This window comes from Salvia miltiorrhiza, chromosome 2 (genome assembly GCF_028751815.1).
Source record: "Salvia miltiorrhiza cultivar Shanhuang (shh) chromosome 2, IMPLAD_Smil_shh, whole genome shotgun sequence".
NCBI lineage: Eukaryota > Viridiplantae > Streptophyta > Magnoliopsida > Lamiales > Lamiaceae > Salvia > Salvia miltiorrhiza.
In genome coordinates this window covers 33,347,242-33,363,264 of record NC_080388.1, presented here as the reverse complement: position 1 = coordinate 33,363,264, position 16,023 = coordinate 33,347,242, and the positions used below count along the sequence as shown (strand labels likewise).

Sequence of the window (16,023 nt, the reverse complement as noted above, 5' to 3'; positions counted from 1 at the left end):
AGGCTCCGTCCAACCACACGCTCGCAAGGGATGGTTGCAACCTTCCTCCTTCACTAAGTGCCGACGTAAAATACTTTGTTGGAAAATGAAAGAAATTTTTTTACTAAACCGGAAAGTTGAGCAAAAACAAAACGTTTATAGAGGAATTATAAAATATTTATTTTATTTCATAAAATCTCCATCAGGGAGGAGACAAACTTGTTTAGCTACTCATTAGTAGCTAATACTTGTATACATAAAATTAAAAGAACTAAAACTAAAAAATGAAAAACTTTGAAAAACAGAAAATTTAAAATTACAAAGATAAATTATAGAGAGAGAGTGTGTTGTGTGAAATGGTTGTGAATTTTCGATGTCCTCTTCCTCTCCAGAGCTCGGGGTTTTATAGAGGTCTGATGCCTTCTATAATTTCTTGGTGGTTGGCATTGGATTCCTTCCTCGTGGCCAGCTAGCTTAGATGGTGACTGCCATCTTCTTTTGTCGGCAATAATGGCCGACACCAGCTTGTGCCTTCACATGCCTCCGTGGTCCCTTACTCCATTATTTAGCTGATGGTAGGGGCCTGCTGCTTTTTTCTCCACTCAATTTTGTCGGTTGAGTGGTCTTCCTATATTTTTACCCTACTTTTGATAAGGTAATCCGTCTTTTCCTTCCACTCACTCTTGTCGTTTTCTTTTAGTGAGTTGTCCACCTGCATGATAACCCACTCACTTTTGTCATTTTCTTTTTGGTGAGTGGGATTCTTGTTGTGAGTCACATGACTCCCTTTTCTCTGTCGGGCATCTTACTTTTTTGGCGCCCGAGGTGCTCTTCCACGTGGAGTTTTGTGCTCCTCATGTTCATCAGACTGGAATCTCCTTCGATCAGGTTTTGGGAGAAAACCCTTTCCAAACTCCGGTTTCTTCTGCTTTGGGCATTCTACACAGATATGATCAATCCAATGGCCCGGGTGAGCCATATTGCAGAACTTGCGACGAGTCTCCTTGCTTCCCGCGATCTTGTTTTGCCAGAGCATTTGCCTTTTTTCCTCAAAGGCCTTCTCGGCAAATTTGGTGGTGGTTCCCGTCATAGTGTTTAACAGGAACGATCCCAGACTTAAATTCTGAAAGAACTTAAATCTGGACTTGACTTTGTCCATCTCTGTGAGACAGACCCACAATCCCCATGCTCGTCGGGTGGAGATTTGATCCTCCTTGAAAGTGGCGAGGATTGAGGAATGATAATCAGGGGCCTTGATTCGGTTTAAAGCCTGGTTGTCTGGTCTTCTAAGCTTTATGAAATGAAAAGCTTCGTGGTTTCCCTTCCCTGCTGGTTCTGGGGCTGCACTGAAGAAGTATAGCTCCAAAACATCTCCTCGCTTGAGCGACTCGTTGTTTGCCCAAGCATCATACACCGTTTCTTGGATCCATTTTGGTAGACCCTTGATTTCGGCGAATGCTGGAGATATGGTATAAACTGAAGCCAAAGCTCCAAACTCATACCATTCTTTAACATCTTGTGGATTGGCACCGGTGGTCATCCACACACGAGGATATTTTCCTCCGACATCAACCTGGCAGTTCCCCGGGTTAATGCCTTTCCTAGTGTTGAGTTTCTCCCATCTGCTTTGGTATAGCTGCCAAAAAGGAGATATTTCAACAAAATCAGTATCAACCTTAGATTTGCCCGTCACCGGCCTAAGGCTGATCTCTCCCTCTTTTTCCCCAGAGGTGGAGGGTTGACATGTTGGTTCGGGCGGTGAAGCCTTAGCAACATCTTTTTCTTGAGGATCCGGTTTTGACACCTTAGCCTCAGAACTCGTGCTAGGGGTACTTGAATCCCCTGCTACCGGTAATCCGCCCGGTACGGTAATGCCTGCTTCGATTAGGGGAGCCCTAATCCCGCGCAGGAGCGGCTTGTGGATTGTATCATGAAGATTTATCATCTCCTTAATACATGCTCGTATACGGTTGGATACTTTGGTCTCATCATCCGTTTGTATCCTTCCAGCTTGTTTGGCATGGAGTATACACTCTTGCCATTCTTGTTGTAGCATCTCCATATTATCTTGGAGCTGCCCCTGGTGTATGATGATGGCGTCAACCTCAGTTGGCTCCATCCCTTGTTAAAAAATCTGCAAGAACATTTTCATCAGATTTCAAAATGACAATATTAAAATCATAATATTGGCATTCAGCTTTCCATCTAAGTAATCTAGCCTTTTCAGGTTTAGATTCTATTTTCTTGGTCAAGAAAGCCTTAACATTAGTGTTATCGACTTTCAAAATAAATTTCTTTGCAAGTAGAAATAACGGCCATTTTTTGAACGCCTTTCTAACTGCGTAGAACTCCTTTTCGTTGATGTGCCATCGCACAGCTTCACTGTCGGAAAAGAGAACGCTACAGTATCTGCATGGTTCTTCTCCATATGGGGTGATCTTAGTGAGCACGGCTGCCCACCAGAAGTCACTTGCATCTGTGTATAGGACTAGGTCGTCCTCGTCTTGAGGTATGAAAAGCTTTGGGAGATTTTTGCAATTCTCTTTCAGCTTTTTCATGCCTTCGCGATGCTCCTCCTTCCATATGAATGGAACATCTTTCTTCAGTGGTGGGCTGAAGATTTTCCTGTGCTCTGCAAGGTTCTTAATGAACATTCCTGCAAAGTTAACAACTCCAAGGAAACTCTGGAGCTGCTTCTTTTCCTTGAGATCTTCTGGGAATTTCTGGGCCTTTTCCACAATGTGATCTTGTAGAATTATTCAAGACTCATCAATCTCGATTCCCAGAAACTCCATCTTCTGGGTAGCTACGACTGCCTTCTTTTCAGACAGCACTAGTCCTTCATGTTGACAAACATCCGCAAAGATCTCCAGATGCCTGACATGCTCATGAATGTTTTTTGATGCAATAAGAATGTCATCAATATAAACAAACATGAATGAAGAATAATCTTTGAAAAGATTATCCATCTTCCTTTGGAATATCTGAGATGCGTTAGCAAGCCCCATTGGCATGACATTCCAGACATAATGTCCCTGTGGAGTTGAGAAGGCTGTGAACTTCTTACTCCCTTCTTCCATGCGAATCTGGTAAAATCCTGATTTGCAATCGAACTTTGAGAATACCCTTGCACTTCTGATGCAGTTGATGAGGTGTTCTCTGCTTGGGATGAAATATCCATCGAACTCAAGAATGTCATTAATCCCTTTGTAATTAATAACCAATCTTGGTTTTTCTCGTTTGATCTCCCCATGATTTCTCACCAGAAATCCATGACTGCTGTACGGCGAACTCCCTGTTCGATCAATTTTAAATCAAGGTGTTCTTTGATTATACTTCTCATATCCTGTTGATCTTGAGCGTTCATCATGATAGGTCTTAATCTTACGAACTCATGCTCCTTTCCAGTTTTAACTTTCAAGGTGGCTTTGAGCTGGTTCTTATTCCACCATGCCAAATGATCCTCGTGATAACACTTCTGGATTCTTCTTTTGACATCGGCTATGGACACTTGTTCTTCTTCCTTAATATCTTTATGTGATATCAAAGAAACTTTGAGGATCTGTGTTTCTTCTTCGGAGAGATCTGGGAATCCCTTGATTCTGCATTTGAGCAGAATATCTCTGAATCTCCGTTGATCCTTCATTTGTGGTCTCCGGAGTTTGCCATCATCACCACGCTTGCTGCGGAATTTGATTGGCATTGAGCGATTAAAAGCTCATGCTTGCACAATGATCTTGTGGTCACAATTGGTTGTGAACACCAGCCTCCTGGCTTCATTGTCCTGGGTATACCTCTTGAAGGTTTGCAGAAAATTATTTCCAAATAATATATCTGCACCGGTATCATGGAAATAGATTGGTGGAGTCTTGACCTTGTACCAAGGTGTTTGGCCTGCTCCGCCGATCAATATTTCTGTCTGTTTTACTCCTTTTGATAAGAGCAAAATCTTCTTGGAGAAATCCCTTCCCGCAATTCGAGGCAGTTCTTCTTCAACTTCTGTTGGAAAGACTCCTCTTTTTGCCGTACAGATTCCTGCTCCTGAATCCACATAAGCAGCAAAATATTCTGCTTTGAATTCCTCGTATAACATCCCCACAGAGATATAAATCGAGAATGGACTTGTCATTGGATCAGCAACCTCCTTCCGCCGATTGTGATCTCCATTCCACTCGCTTTCCATGACCATGGCTGATAGTTGTCAAGGAAATTACGTCCTAAGATTAGGACATCAACTTCTTGTCCGGCTTCGCCTTCGACTTGGATTTCAAAGCCTCCGACTTCCAGTGCTCCGATATATCGGTTACTTTATGGATTTGCCAAATAATATAACGTGTTGCAAGGAAACTGGTTTTTCCTTTCAGTTGTATTAAATCTTGTGGAAACACGTCTCCATCCTTCAGGGCATTTGAGATTTACTCTTATGCCTGGAACTGGTGCTTCCTGGATCGCCCTTTTCTCATAAGAATGAGAAAAACTCCTTTCCAAAGGCCTTGAAGTCAGCCTATTTCCTTGGAATGATAGCCTTGGTGCTCCCAATCTGAGACTTTGATTGTGTTCTAGCACCTGCTTATCTCCTACTTCGATATCGATTTCCCTAATATGGGGAATCTCCACTCGGTTCGGATTTACTACTTTGGCTACTTCTTTGAATATTTCTGGGATTTTAATGAATTCTTTTCCCAGAAATAAATCCGTGTGGTGGGAATTTGATAGGGCATACGATACTTGATATGTAATCGAGTATGGCCTATTTCCTTCCATCATTAGCTCTTTCCTCTTGTAGTCCTGATAGAGTGTTAGGGCTCGGCTGAAGGATGAATCCTGGAGATTATAAGAGATTTGTGGATATAATTCGGTTATAATCTTCTTGGCATAGAGATTGCCTGAGAAAGCTCCCAGAACTGCATCTTTTGGATCTCTAATCCTCTTGTCGCAAATTGCAACATCAATTGGTGTATCTGTCCCTGGTGAGAGGGCAGATTTAATTACCAACTGAATTGCTCCAATATGAATCCATTTCATCGTGCTGGCGATTTCTGGCTTCATTTTTTAGAGATCCCTCCGCACATTTGCGGCTGGAACTAATTGGATCTCCACCTGGTTGCCTGTTATTTCAATTGGAAGCGCCAACTCTCGACTGGTCACGCCGAAGAAGACATGATGCTTCATTTTGAATGGACTCAAGCTGTGTAGAACTTGATTCATTCTCCCGCTTGAAAACCCTTGGTATGTTTGCACCTCCGTGGTTTTCTCCTTGAGTTTTTTCACGAGTTTCTTCACCACCTCTTCTTGTGGAATCAGAAAATGGCTGGTAAATCCTTTCTGATCCTCCTTTTGAGAGTGAAAACCTTGTTATCTTCTCTAGTCTGACTCGTCTCCGGATGATCCATAAGTTGTATCCGAATCTTCAGAACTAAAGACTTCCTCTTGCTCGTATATACTCTCATCAGAGGATATATCTTCGAACCGATATACTGGCATCAGTTCTTGGTTGTAGATGGCATCTTCGATATCCGGTGTGGATTCGAATCTCCTCATCCCTCTTTTCTCATTGTCGGGGCAGTTGGTAGAAATATGCCCCTTTGCACCGCACGTCCAGCAGTTGCAATCTTTGAAACTTTCATTTGATTTGGCCTGGGTACGCCTGAAAGTTTTCCTTGCTGGGATTCGCTTTTGAGATGAAAACCGGCTCCTTGATGGTCCGCTCCATTGGCCTGATTTGTAGGATCGGGCCCTTTGCTTGGACCACATAGTCCTGGGTTTCCAAGAACCTCGCCTGGTTCTTGGTTATCTTCCATAGGGTTGGAACCTATGTTTCTTTTTCTTCATTTGATACAATAATTCTACACCTATTTCTGTTGGTAGATTAATATTGTCGCAGATCAAAGGAGTTCTTTGGTTGATTTTTCTCAATTTCTTGAGATCTCTCTGGACTTTTGCCTGCTGACACCATTTTGACAGCTTCTTATGAACATAGGACATTCTCCTTGATGTACTGTCGAGGGGGAATGCTCTGGGTGACTTGTAATCGTTGATGAACATTTTTCTCCATGGACTTGGAAACTTCAGAAAGAAGAGATCCATGGCTATTTTATCATCGACCAGCCCCATATGTGTATATAGGGCATATAAGCGTAGAAATTCGTCAAGAGCTTTTGGCTCCAGAACTACCAACTTCAAGCTGTAGAGTGCTTGTTGGTATTTGATACGCTTTTCTTCTCCCGCACCTTCAAAGAATCCCATTCTAAGAAAGTGAACTTTGAGATACTCCGTTGCCTTCTCAAGAATTTCCCATGGAGAAACTTGGCAAACAGATCATTCTTCTCGTTTGTTTTGATGTTATCCCAAAACTGTTTCGCCATTCCAGCAAAACTTGCCTCGAAGATTTTGATAAATTCATTTTTATCATATTCCACGGTGGCAACCACGATCTTCATGGCTGATGCCCATTCATCAATGAGTGATTTCCAACTTTTGAAGCTTGCTTCGTCAATGTTGAGAACTAACCCATAAGGATGGATTGGCTCGAGTATGGCCTTTCCTACAGGAGTTTCCTGTAGTGTGCGCCGTCTTCTGGTTCGTTGGAGGCTTCTTGCTTCTTCACGAACTTCGGCCCTCCGGGAAGATGTGGATGGCTCTTCTCGTGGGATTTCGACTTTGGGCTCGAAATCTCCTTGGTTCATCTTTAGATCCACCATTTTTAAATTAGAAAAGGATTCTGCTAATTCTTGTAGATCTTCCAGTCCGATCCTTTCGAGGTTATTCATGATTTTTCCCTCTTAAGAACCGAGCTATTTCTTCTGTCTGCAGCTTTTTGGGTGCTGCATTAACTGGTAGAGGATACGTCTGCTCTTTGGACCATGTATTCCGAATTTTTTCGGAACATGGTTTTCGCCTTTCGATCTCCTCCACCTTTCTTTTGATATCTTGTAAGAGGATAAAAATTTCCTCTTGTTTCATTGATATCCGGCTCATCTCCAGTGGTAGATCATATAGCTTGTTGCCATAGTATTCCACCGTCTTTTGGATTTCCCGTAATTCAATATTTACGGAAGAATCCGGCTTGATAGGCTGGTACTTTGGGTAGACAGCTCCCGCCTTGTCCTTTTGTTCCATCAAGTATGTAATTGATGGAGGTTGGCTCTGGCTCGTTCATTTGCTGATTTGGCCTCGGCATTCTCCAGTAGGGTATCAAGATATCCCTGTATGTTCGTAATAATTTCATGAACAGTTTCCTCGTCCTCGTTAATGTGATTCGCTAGGAATCGCCAATACACTCGTAGCTCGCCCATTAGGCGACTGTTTTCTCTTTCCAAATATTGGAAAGAAACCCTGTATACAAGACATCTCGGACACTCGTCCGGATCCATAAATTTTAATGGAGTCTCCTCCCACATAGGTTAATCATAAAATAAATTAAATACTCCCTCCGTCCCAATATTGAAGTCCCCTTTCATTTGGGCACGGGTATTTAGCAGAGTTAAAGTAGATGTAAAAATAGTAGGGACCACATAATTAGTGCTTTAATTAATGGTATTTTATTTCTTAATTAAATTAACTAATAATGCTACATAGGAAGCCGTGCCGTCACCGCCACCGGCTTCCGGAGCCACCACCATTTTCCCCCAAATCTGCAAAATCAAGCTCAGAAATCCACCGCACCACCGCGCCACCCAAAATCAAGGTCAGAAATCCACTGCACCAAATTTGCAACCAAAATCCCTAACCAAATCTGCAACCCAAATCTACAACCAAAATCCACCATCTTTGCTCTGCCGGCAAGGCCACCATTTTTCCCCAAATCTGCAACAGAGCTGGGAATTAACCTCCCTAATCTGCAACCCTACCACCTCTATACTACCGGCGTGCCGCCGCACCGCCTTCGAGGAAGAGAGTAGAGAGAGAGGCGGTGGAAGGCAGAGTACATACAGAGAGTCGCCTTTTGCAGAGGGCGGCGCCGCTGCTTGAAAAATGGGCGGCGGCTGGCTGCGCGGATGTGTCTGGGAGAGGGAGTCGGTGGAGGCGGAGGAGATCAGAGGGTTGAGGCGGTGGATGCAGAGGGTTGAGGCGGTGGAGAGATAGGAGGCGGCGACGCCTCGTCGACGCCAGGAGAGGGCAGAGCCCTGGTAGCCGGAAAACGGACGGCGAGGCAGAGGCCTTGTCGCTGCGGTCACCGGGAGAGAAGAGGAACGGCGGTGGTGAGGCGTCCGAGAGAGAGAAGAGGCGAAGAGAGAGAGAGAGTGTCAGATTTGGGAAAGAGAGTGAGAGAGAGAGAGAGAGAGTGAGATTAAAGTTAAAAAGAGAGAGAGAATACATAATTAATTGAACTAATTGTATTGTAATTTATGCCAAAAAAGGAAAGGGGACTTGAATATTGGGATGGCCCAAAAAGGAATACGGGACTTGAATATTGGGACGGAGGGAGTATAATATAATTCCTCTATAAAAACCCGCTCTGATACCAATTTTGAAAGCGCGGATTAATGTATAAGATGAAGTATTAAGAGAGATATAGTATAAGGGTAGGAATGGTATTTCACTATGAAGTGGGTATTTTTCATAGATGTTTTATAAGGGTGGATAGATTTGATAGATATATTATGAAAGTGGGTATTAAAAACCATTTGCTGAATCTTTATTAGTGAAGCATAAAATTTATCTTGATGCCTAATATTGCTCGAATTAAAGCCCAAATGCAGTCCGGTATGAAATTCAAAATCAGATCATATTTTATATCATATCATACATATACATATTCATATTCACATCTGAATGCAAAAAGCAAAATACTGCTCCCGCTCTTTTTCTTTTAGAAATTCTCAAGTTTAAACGGCTAAACCCCCAATTTGCCTCCCCAACCCTAATTTCTGCCTCTCAAATTGAGCCGATTTACAGAATTTGCAGGGGGGAAATGAGGGAAGAGCAAATCGAAAAGCTGCGGGGAGTGGTCCGCGACTGCGTGAGCAAGCATTTGTACTCGTCCGCGATCTTCTTTGCCGACAAGGTGGCGGCGGTGACGGCGGACCCTGCCGACATATACATGCAAGCGCAGGCGCTGTACCTTGGCCGGCATTACCGCCGCGCCTTCCATCTCCTCAATGCGTCGCAAATCGTCCTTCGCGACCTTCGTTTTCGCTACCTAGCTGCCAAATGCCTCGTAATATTTCACTTCCTTTTCCACTCTTCCGCTTCTAGTGAACTTCTGTTTGAACGTGTTTTCTTTTAGAACCTCGAATTTTGCTGCAACTTTTCCATTTCCTTATGAATTTCCGCGCGTGTTGGAAGTGAGTTTTTTGTGTTAGTTATGCTACCTTATTTCTTATCAATGCATTTATTTAATTAATTGGTCTTTGTTGATCCATCTTATTTGATTGATGACCGTATTATTCAACCAGGAAGAACTGAAGGAGTGGGATCAATGCCTGTTAATGCTTGGTGATGCCAAGGTGGATGAACATGGTAATATTACTGACACAAAGGACTGTAGTAGCATGTCCCTGGATAAAGATGGCGAAGATCGTGAAATCAATGTAAGTTTGTTTTGATCAAACACATCATAAATGTGGCATTTACTGCTGGCCGCGTCTATGTTGGTAAATACAAAAGAAAAGAAACCACTCATTAATAACTTTTCCTGATAGTTGTAGAGTGAAGAATGATGGTTACATTTGTCTGACAGATTATATCAGCGATATGCTTTTTAAGAGGCAAGGCATATGAGGCCTTGGAAAATCGTGCACAAGCTCGTTTATGGTGAGTAATATTTAGGATACTATTTGTTCTATTTTGTTGTTGTTAAGATTTAGGTAGAATAGATTTGGTTAGCTTATAGAGCTCAATCTATTTATCTTTTCTCATGACACTTGAAGGTACAAAGCAGCCATTAAAGCTGATCCTCTATGTTATGAGGTATGACAATTTGCTGTATTTTAGCTTGGTTTTCATCTATTATTTGAAACCATTATACTGAGCTTTAAAATTCCAAGACCGTACAATTCTGAATAACACTTTCATTATCTCAGTATCGGATGTCATTTCATGCTACTAAATGCGTTCTTTTATTGACTTTATATTTCTGGGATCACGTGTCATCTTTCTTTTTTCAGGCCTTGGAATGTCTTATAGAGGGTCACATGCTCAGTTGCGAAGAAGGTGAGGAACTATGTTTTCTGTAAAATTGCAGCCCATCTTAGACAAACATAAATTTCCTGTTTTTCTCCTCATCTGTCATCGCATTTATTGGAACCAAGATTGTTGTCATTGATTCTCGCACTATTTGACTTAATAAGAACCTAACTCAATGCTCCTTGTTTTTTTTCTAGAGACCAGTCTACTTGCAACCTTGCAATTTGGCCCTGAAGATGGATGGCTCTCTTCGTTTTACTCATGCTTGGTAAAGAAAGTAAGTTTTCCAAGTTTATGAAATTAGTCTCCATATCTTTTTGTAAATATTGTTGTACGTTCACATCTGTAGAATTTATTATCAACATGAGACTAAGTTGTGGCTTTATTTCCAGTATGAGAAAGAAAATGTTGTTGAAACCAAGTTTAGAGAACTTGAGGTCGAAGTTTCTAATTCAAAGACACCTGGGAAATCATTATGTACTCTGAAGAACAAAACTGACCTCTTAGCCCGAAAAGCTGAGTACTATCACCAGTGTGGCGAACACCAAAAACACTTTGAACTGACATCGATGTGGGTTTGTCTCTGATTCTATGAACAGATCTTCTCTTCAGTAATTATTGCCAATTGCTTACTTACATGTTATTACTTCAGATTGCTTGAGAAGGACCCTTTTCTAGTTGAAGCCAAGTTTAGAGAACTTGAGTTCGAAGTTTCTAATACAAAGACACCTGAGAAATCATTATGTACTCTGAAGAACAACACTGATCTCTTAGCCTGCAAAGCTGAGTACTATCACCAGTGTGGCGAATACCAAAAATGTTTTGAACTAACATCAATGTGGGTTTGTTTGGTTCTCTGAACAAAACTTCTCTTCTATAATTATTTGCCAATTACTGACTTACGTGCAATTAATTCAGATTGCTCGAGAAGGACCCTTTTCACCTGAAGTGCACCCTTGTGCATTTAGCAGCAGCCATGGAGCTTGGGCATTCTAATGAACTCTATCTGATGGCTTGCAACTTAGTCAAGGACTATCCTCAAAAGTGAGAACTTTACACTATTTTTCACTACTTACAGAAAAACCCATTATTTACCAGGAAAGGAAATTTTTCTTGTTTTTCCTGTTGTTTCTATTTCTTTTTTCTCCCCTCGCAAGAACCATATGTACTGTATGCTCCTGAAAGCACCCCTGACATGCCTACAATGTAGCCATCATAGACAGGTTAAACACTAGTTTCAGTGTCATTATGATTTGATCAACAGGGGGAAAACCACCCTGTTCAGTTTTTATGATCATAAAACTCCTGGGTAGAATCCTAGTGGTTTTGACTTTTGAGGATAAAATATTATAGAAAATATTTCCTCTGAAAGAATCATGAGATGATAATTGAAGGAGACATTGTTCTCAAAATGCTCACTGAAGCCACTTATCAGTGGTCTTTTAACTCTAAAGCTTTCAGACATGGTTTATTATAAGCTAACAGCAGCACAAAAATAGTCTAATACTCCCTCCGTCCACAAAAAATAGTCCTAGTAAGAGACGGCACGGGTTTTAATAAAAATAGCTATTGTATTGTGAGTGGAGAATAGGGCCCAACATGTGATTGATAATTTCCAAAAATGGAAAGGGACTAATTTTTGTGGACATCCCAAAATGGCAAAAAGGGACTATTTTTTGTGGACGGAGGGAGTATGTGTTATTTTTGGTGACTGGTTCCAGTATCATATAGTTAATCAGAATAAATGGACAAAAAAAACTGAATAATTGTATGTATCTCTTCTTTTTTGTTTTTCCAGCATGGACATCAGTTCATCCACTAATATTCTTTATTCTTGATATGACCAGCTTTCTTCTTTGTCTCCAAATTTCGAGATTTATGTCTCATTGACTTCATGTGGCATGTTTATTCAGAGCATTGTCATGGTTTGCTGTGGGTTGCTACTACTACTGCATAAAAAAGTATGACCAATCACGTCGTTATTTCAGGTATACATCTTCGGAATTGGTTTCATTTGGAGTAAGATATAAAATATTTTTTAATTCCCTACCAAACTAGATCACATTATATTCATTTACTATTTATTTTGGATACGTGGGTGAAGGAAGAGATGCAAACACTGTCCTGAGGGAAATCTATTTTCCCCTCCTACTAACTCTTATTTTCATATGATTAAGTACACATTTACTAGACAGTTTTTCTGCTTGTTGTTCCCTACTTAGGGTTAGTTTATTTAATCTATTTATGAGTGGTCATACCTTCTCTTCATATGGCAGTCTATATTAATTCATGCATTGAATTAAAGTACATATTGCAAAAGATTTCTGCTAACCATACTAGATCAATTTATGAAGCACATTAAAAGTGAATTATTTCTTTAAACATCTTTGGTTGCCTTCATCTTCAATTAATTTCGAATTATATATTCTGTTCCAACATCATGATGTAAAAGTCAAATAACATTTGATTTGTCAGAAGTCCCAAGTAGCTTGGACTTAATCCTTTTAAGTTGTGATATAAGCTTTTGATGAAACTGCTCACTTATTTAACTAATGACTTGATTTTAATTGTTACAATGATGCCATCACTGGAAAAATGAAAATCTTTCTGCGTAGGTGAATTTGTTTTGTGTTTTTTTTTTTTTTTTTTAATTTGAGTGTCAAGATCTGAGATTCATGTTTTTCCTGTTTATCCTTTCCCAGCAAGGCAACAAGTTTAGATGGGACATTTGCTCCAGGTTGGATTGGCTATGGGAACGCATATGCAGCCCAAGAAGAAGGAGATCAAGCAATGTCAGCTTACCGCACTGCTGCACGTTTATTTCCTGGGTAAATGTTTAACACTGTCCATCATCTGTGCGCTTGCACTGTTTCCAGATGCTCTTAAATTGCTCATTATCCTTGTGCAATACCTAAAAATTATATGAATGTTCCCTTTGACGTCTTCTGCATATACATTCTAAAATTGGTGTTATTTGTTTGTATTGGCTTGGGTTGGGGAATATTCTTGATTTAAGTGGCATACGATAATATGTTTGCCATCAACCTTTTGGTCAAGTCAGGTTTGTGATATGCTCATCACTTTGTCCTCTTTCGCTAGGGAGTAGGGACTATGGTTTTGGCTGTCAGAAAATCCAAAAACATAGTGTCGAATTAATTTGACCTTTCCGTAGAATCCAATGTGGTCCTACATTGCTACAATGCAAATGTTTAAGACGTGTAAACAATCCTTGATAGTCAATTAGTGGACAAGGAATTACCTTCATGCCCCCAGGTCTTATGCCAGTAGGAAATCTGATCTTGGGGTGTTAATAGGAGTTCCCAATGTTAATATTTCGACCTTGGGGATTTGTGTTAGACCTCATGTTAGGAAACTGCCTGGATGTGGAGGCCTTCCTTCTCTGATTTTTTTTATGATGCTCTTCCTTACACTTTGCATCGCATCATAGTTTTATTTTGATTAATGTGGCTTCTAGCTTTGCTGATTAGGATCATGAATGATTCTTGATGGTTATATTTATTTATTTTCTCTTTTATACCAGGTGCCACCTGCCTGCACTATACATAGGAATGGAATACATGCGAACCCATAGCTTTAAACTTGCTGAGCAGGTGACTGTAACTACCTCATCTTGAGAATTCTCCTAGTCTTTGCTTTGCTTTGGGCTTATGCAATTGATTGGCTGTAGAGATATAGAGCTTATTTGTTGCATTTGCATGAAGCAACTAGTGTTACTTTACCAAGTTCATCTGTCTGAAAGGAAATTTGCATTCAGTTTTTCATGCAGGCCCAGGCCGTATGTCCTTCGGATCCACTTGTGTATAATGAACTTGGGGTCGTGGCTTATCATATGAAGGAGTAAGATATTTGCCTCGTGACTTTACTTGAGAATGGTGCGTGCCCCTTTAGTATGGTCCTGAACTTCTTGCATATTTCAGGTATAAGAATGCTGTGTGGTGGTTTGAGAAGACATTGGCTAATGTACCATCATCTTTAAGTGAGATGTGGGAGCCAACTTTAGTCAACCTTGCTCATGCATTGAGAAAACTGAAGTATGTTTTTTTTTTCTTTCTAAAAACTGAAGTCTGTAAATGATGCTTGATTGTGTCAATTTTGAGTCTTCTGATACATGACTTTATGTTCTATGTACCCTGTGATCAAGAAGCTTACATTTTATTGGTGATAATGATAAAGTATGTCCTAGTGTTGGTTGGGTATTTATGCGCCTATCCTCCTTTGTTTGCATCTTATATTTGAGAAAGATTACTAAACCTTCTTATTAGCTATGAGAAAGGTCAAAAATTTGTTGCCAGAAATTCGTGCATTATATGTTGGAACTTGTATATTACAAGTTCAGTTTTTGCAGTCTGTTTCTTATCCACGTGCAATATGTCACATATACCCAATGGAGTCAGTCAAATGTCTGGTCAAACTTTTAATATGATGCTCGAGGGAACTCTGCGAGGATATAAAGGTCTGGCCTGTTTTGCCTTTTCATGTGTATATGTATATGTATTATATAATATATATAGGAGAGAGATCATATATTACCCAAACCTTAGGTAGTGCCGTAGTAACCTTACAACTGTATAATGTTAAACACAAAATTGCATGCATGCATTAACATTACTGCATATATGCATGTAATACAATTTTCAGACGATGCCATTTTGATTGCTTTGTTTCCTAAATTTTCAGTTCTTTTTGATGTTGTGATTTTACAATCAATAAAATGTTATAACCATCAGGAGGTACAATGAGGCAATTGTTTACTATGAGAAAGCACTTGCATTATCAACCAGAAGTTTGAGTACATATGCTGGCCTCGCATACACCTATCATCTACAGGTGCTCTATAAATCATCTTTTCTTCTAAAATCAAGGCCGCGGCTCTAACAGATCTTTCCCTTTTACAGGACAATTTCACAGCAGCAATTACACACTATCACAAGGTATGATTCTCTTACAGTTTCGAGTTCTTCAGAAACTGATTTACCAAGCTCTCTTCTATTTACAATACCAGAACAAAATTCTTCACGATCCAATCACTTGCATACGATGCCTATTCATGATGTTATATTGGCAGGCTTTATGGATCAAACCCGACGATCAATTCTGTACAGAGATGCTGACATTGGCCCTTCAAGATGAATGCCAACTTGGTACAAACCCAAAAGTTGGGACAGTTAGAAGCCAGTTGTTTACTTGAACGAAATATCAATCTCCATATTGTTAATTATGTTGTCGTTTAATTTGTAAGCATAGGCAAATCATAGGAGAATAGCTCGATCTCTAACATAGGCCATATTTAATTTGTTGTATCTTATTTTTTCGGTAGGTAGTAGTTATGGGGTTCATTTGCATTTGTTAAACCTAAACGAAGTTTCTATAGTTCATTGTAAAAGTATATAATTTTTACAGCCAATTGGTATTTACATAAATTATATGTTTGTTGATCTAATAGAAGAATGGTTAGTGCCTGAAGTCAAAAGTTTTAAGTTTAAGTCCACCATCACATAATCTTTAAAAATTATTTGTTCAACAATAAAAGAATGCTTTCTTGAACATCACATTGCATAATAGTAAGTGAAGGTGCCAAAATTATGGACAATAAAAGTTGTGTGAAATAAATCAATCTATCAACAGTGGAGGAAATGGGTATTGCTCTAAGATTATAGATCAATGGAGATGGAAATTACAATATGTGATATCCAAAGATGCCTAGTATTAAATCACACGATGCCCCCAGTTACCATTGTTTGGCAGATGCCTGAGAAAAATCGTCATCAAGAACACTCAATCACCTCCTAATCTGGGTAACAACAAAACTTCACAAAGGATAAATGGCTATTTCTTGAGATCTCAACTCTACTTACTAGTTTCTTTGAATTGTTGGAGCAGCGTTATGAGCCTTTC

General features: G+C 40.1%; 1 protein-coding gene across 1 annotated transcript; it reads left to right on the top strand.

Annotated features, from left to right (window-relative positions):
* The first annotated feature begins 8,654 nt into the window (after positions 1-8,654).
* On the top strand, positions 8,655-15,548 carry LOC131012083 (anaphase-promoting complex subunit 6). The gene is made up of 17 exons (XM_057939994.1): positions 8,655-9,139; positions 9,378-9,512; positions 9,662-9,735; positions 9,852-9,891; positions 10,089-10,134; positions 10,305-10,384; positions 10,500-10,678; positions 10,760-10,945; positions 11,026-11,151; positions 12,021-12,095; positions 12,810-12,935; positions 13,649-13,718; positions 13,883-13,965; positions 14,046-14,159; positions 14,856-14,955; positions 15,024-15,059; positions 15,194-15,548. The coding sequence occupies exons 1-17, from the start codon at positions 8,894-8,896 to the stop codon at positions 15,314-15,316; spliced, it is 1,839 nt and encodes a 612-aa protein (XP_057795977.1). The 5' UTR covers positions 8,655-8,893; the 3' UTR covers positions 15,317-15,548.
* Positions 15,549-16,023: the final 475 nt, after the last annotated feature.

What these genes read in the sequence shown, in the direction of transcription:
- LOC131012083 (XM_057939994.1), top strand. Translation starts at nt 8,894, where the DNA reads ATGAGGGAAGAGCAAATCGAAAAGCTGCGGGGAGTGGTCCGCGACTGC. An exon ending in CAATCACGTCGTTATTTCAG is followed by an intron (nt 12,096 to 12,809) that starts GTATACATCTTC and finishes ATCCTTTCCCAG; the next exon opens with CAAGGCAACAAGTTTAGATG. An exon ending in CAATTACACACTATCACAAG is followed by an intron (nt 15,060 to 15,193) that starts GTATGATTCTCT and finishes TTATATTGGCAG; the next exon opens with GCTTTATGGATCAAACCCGA.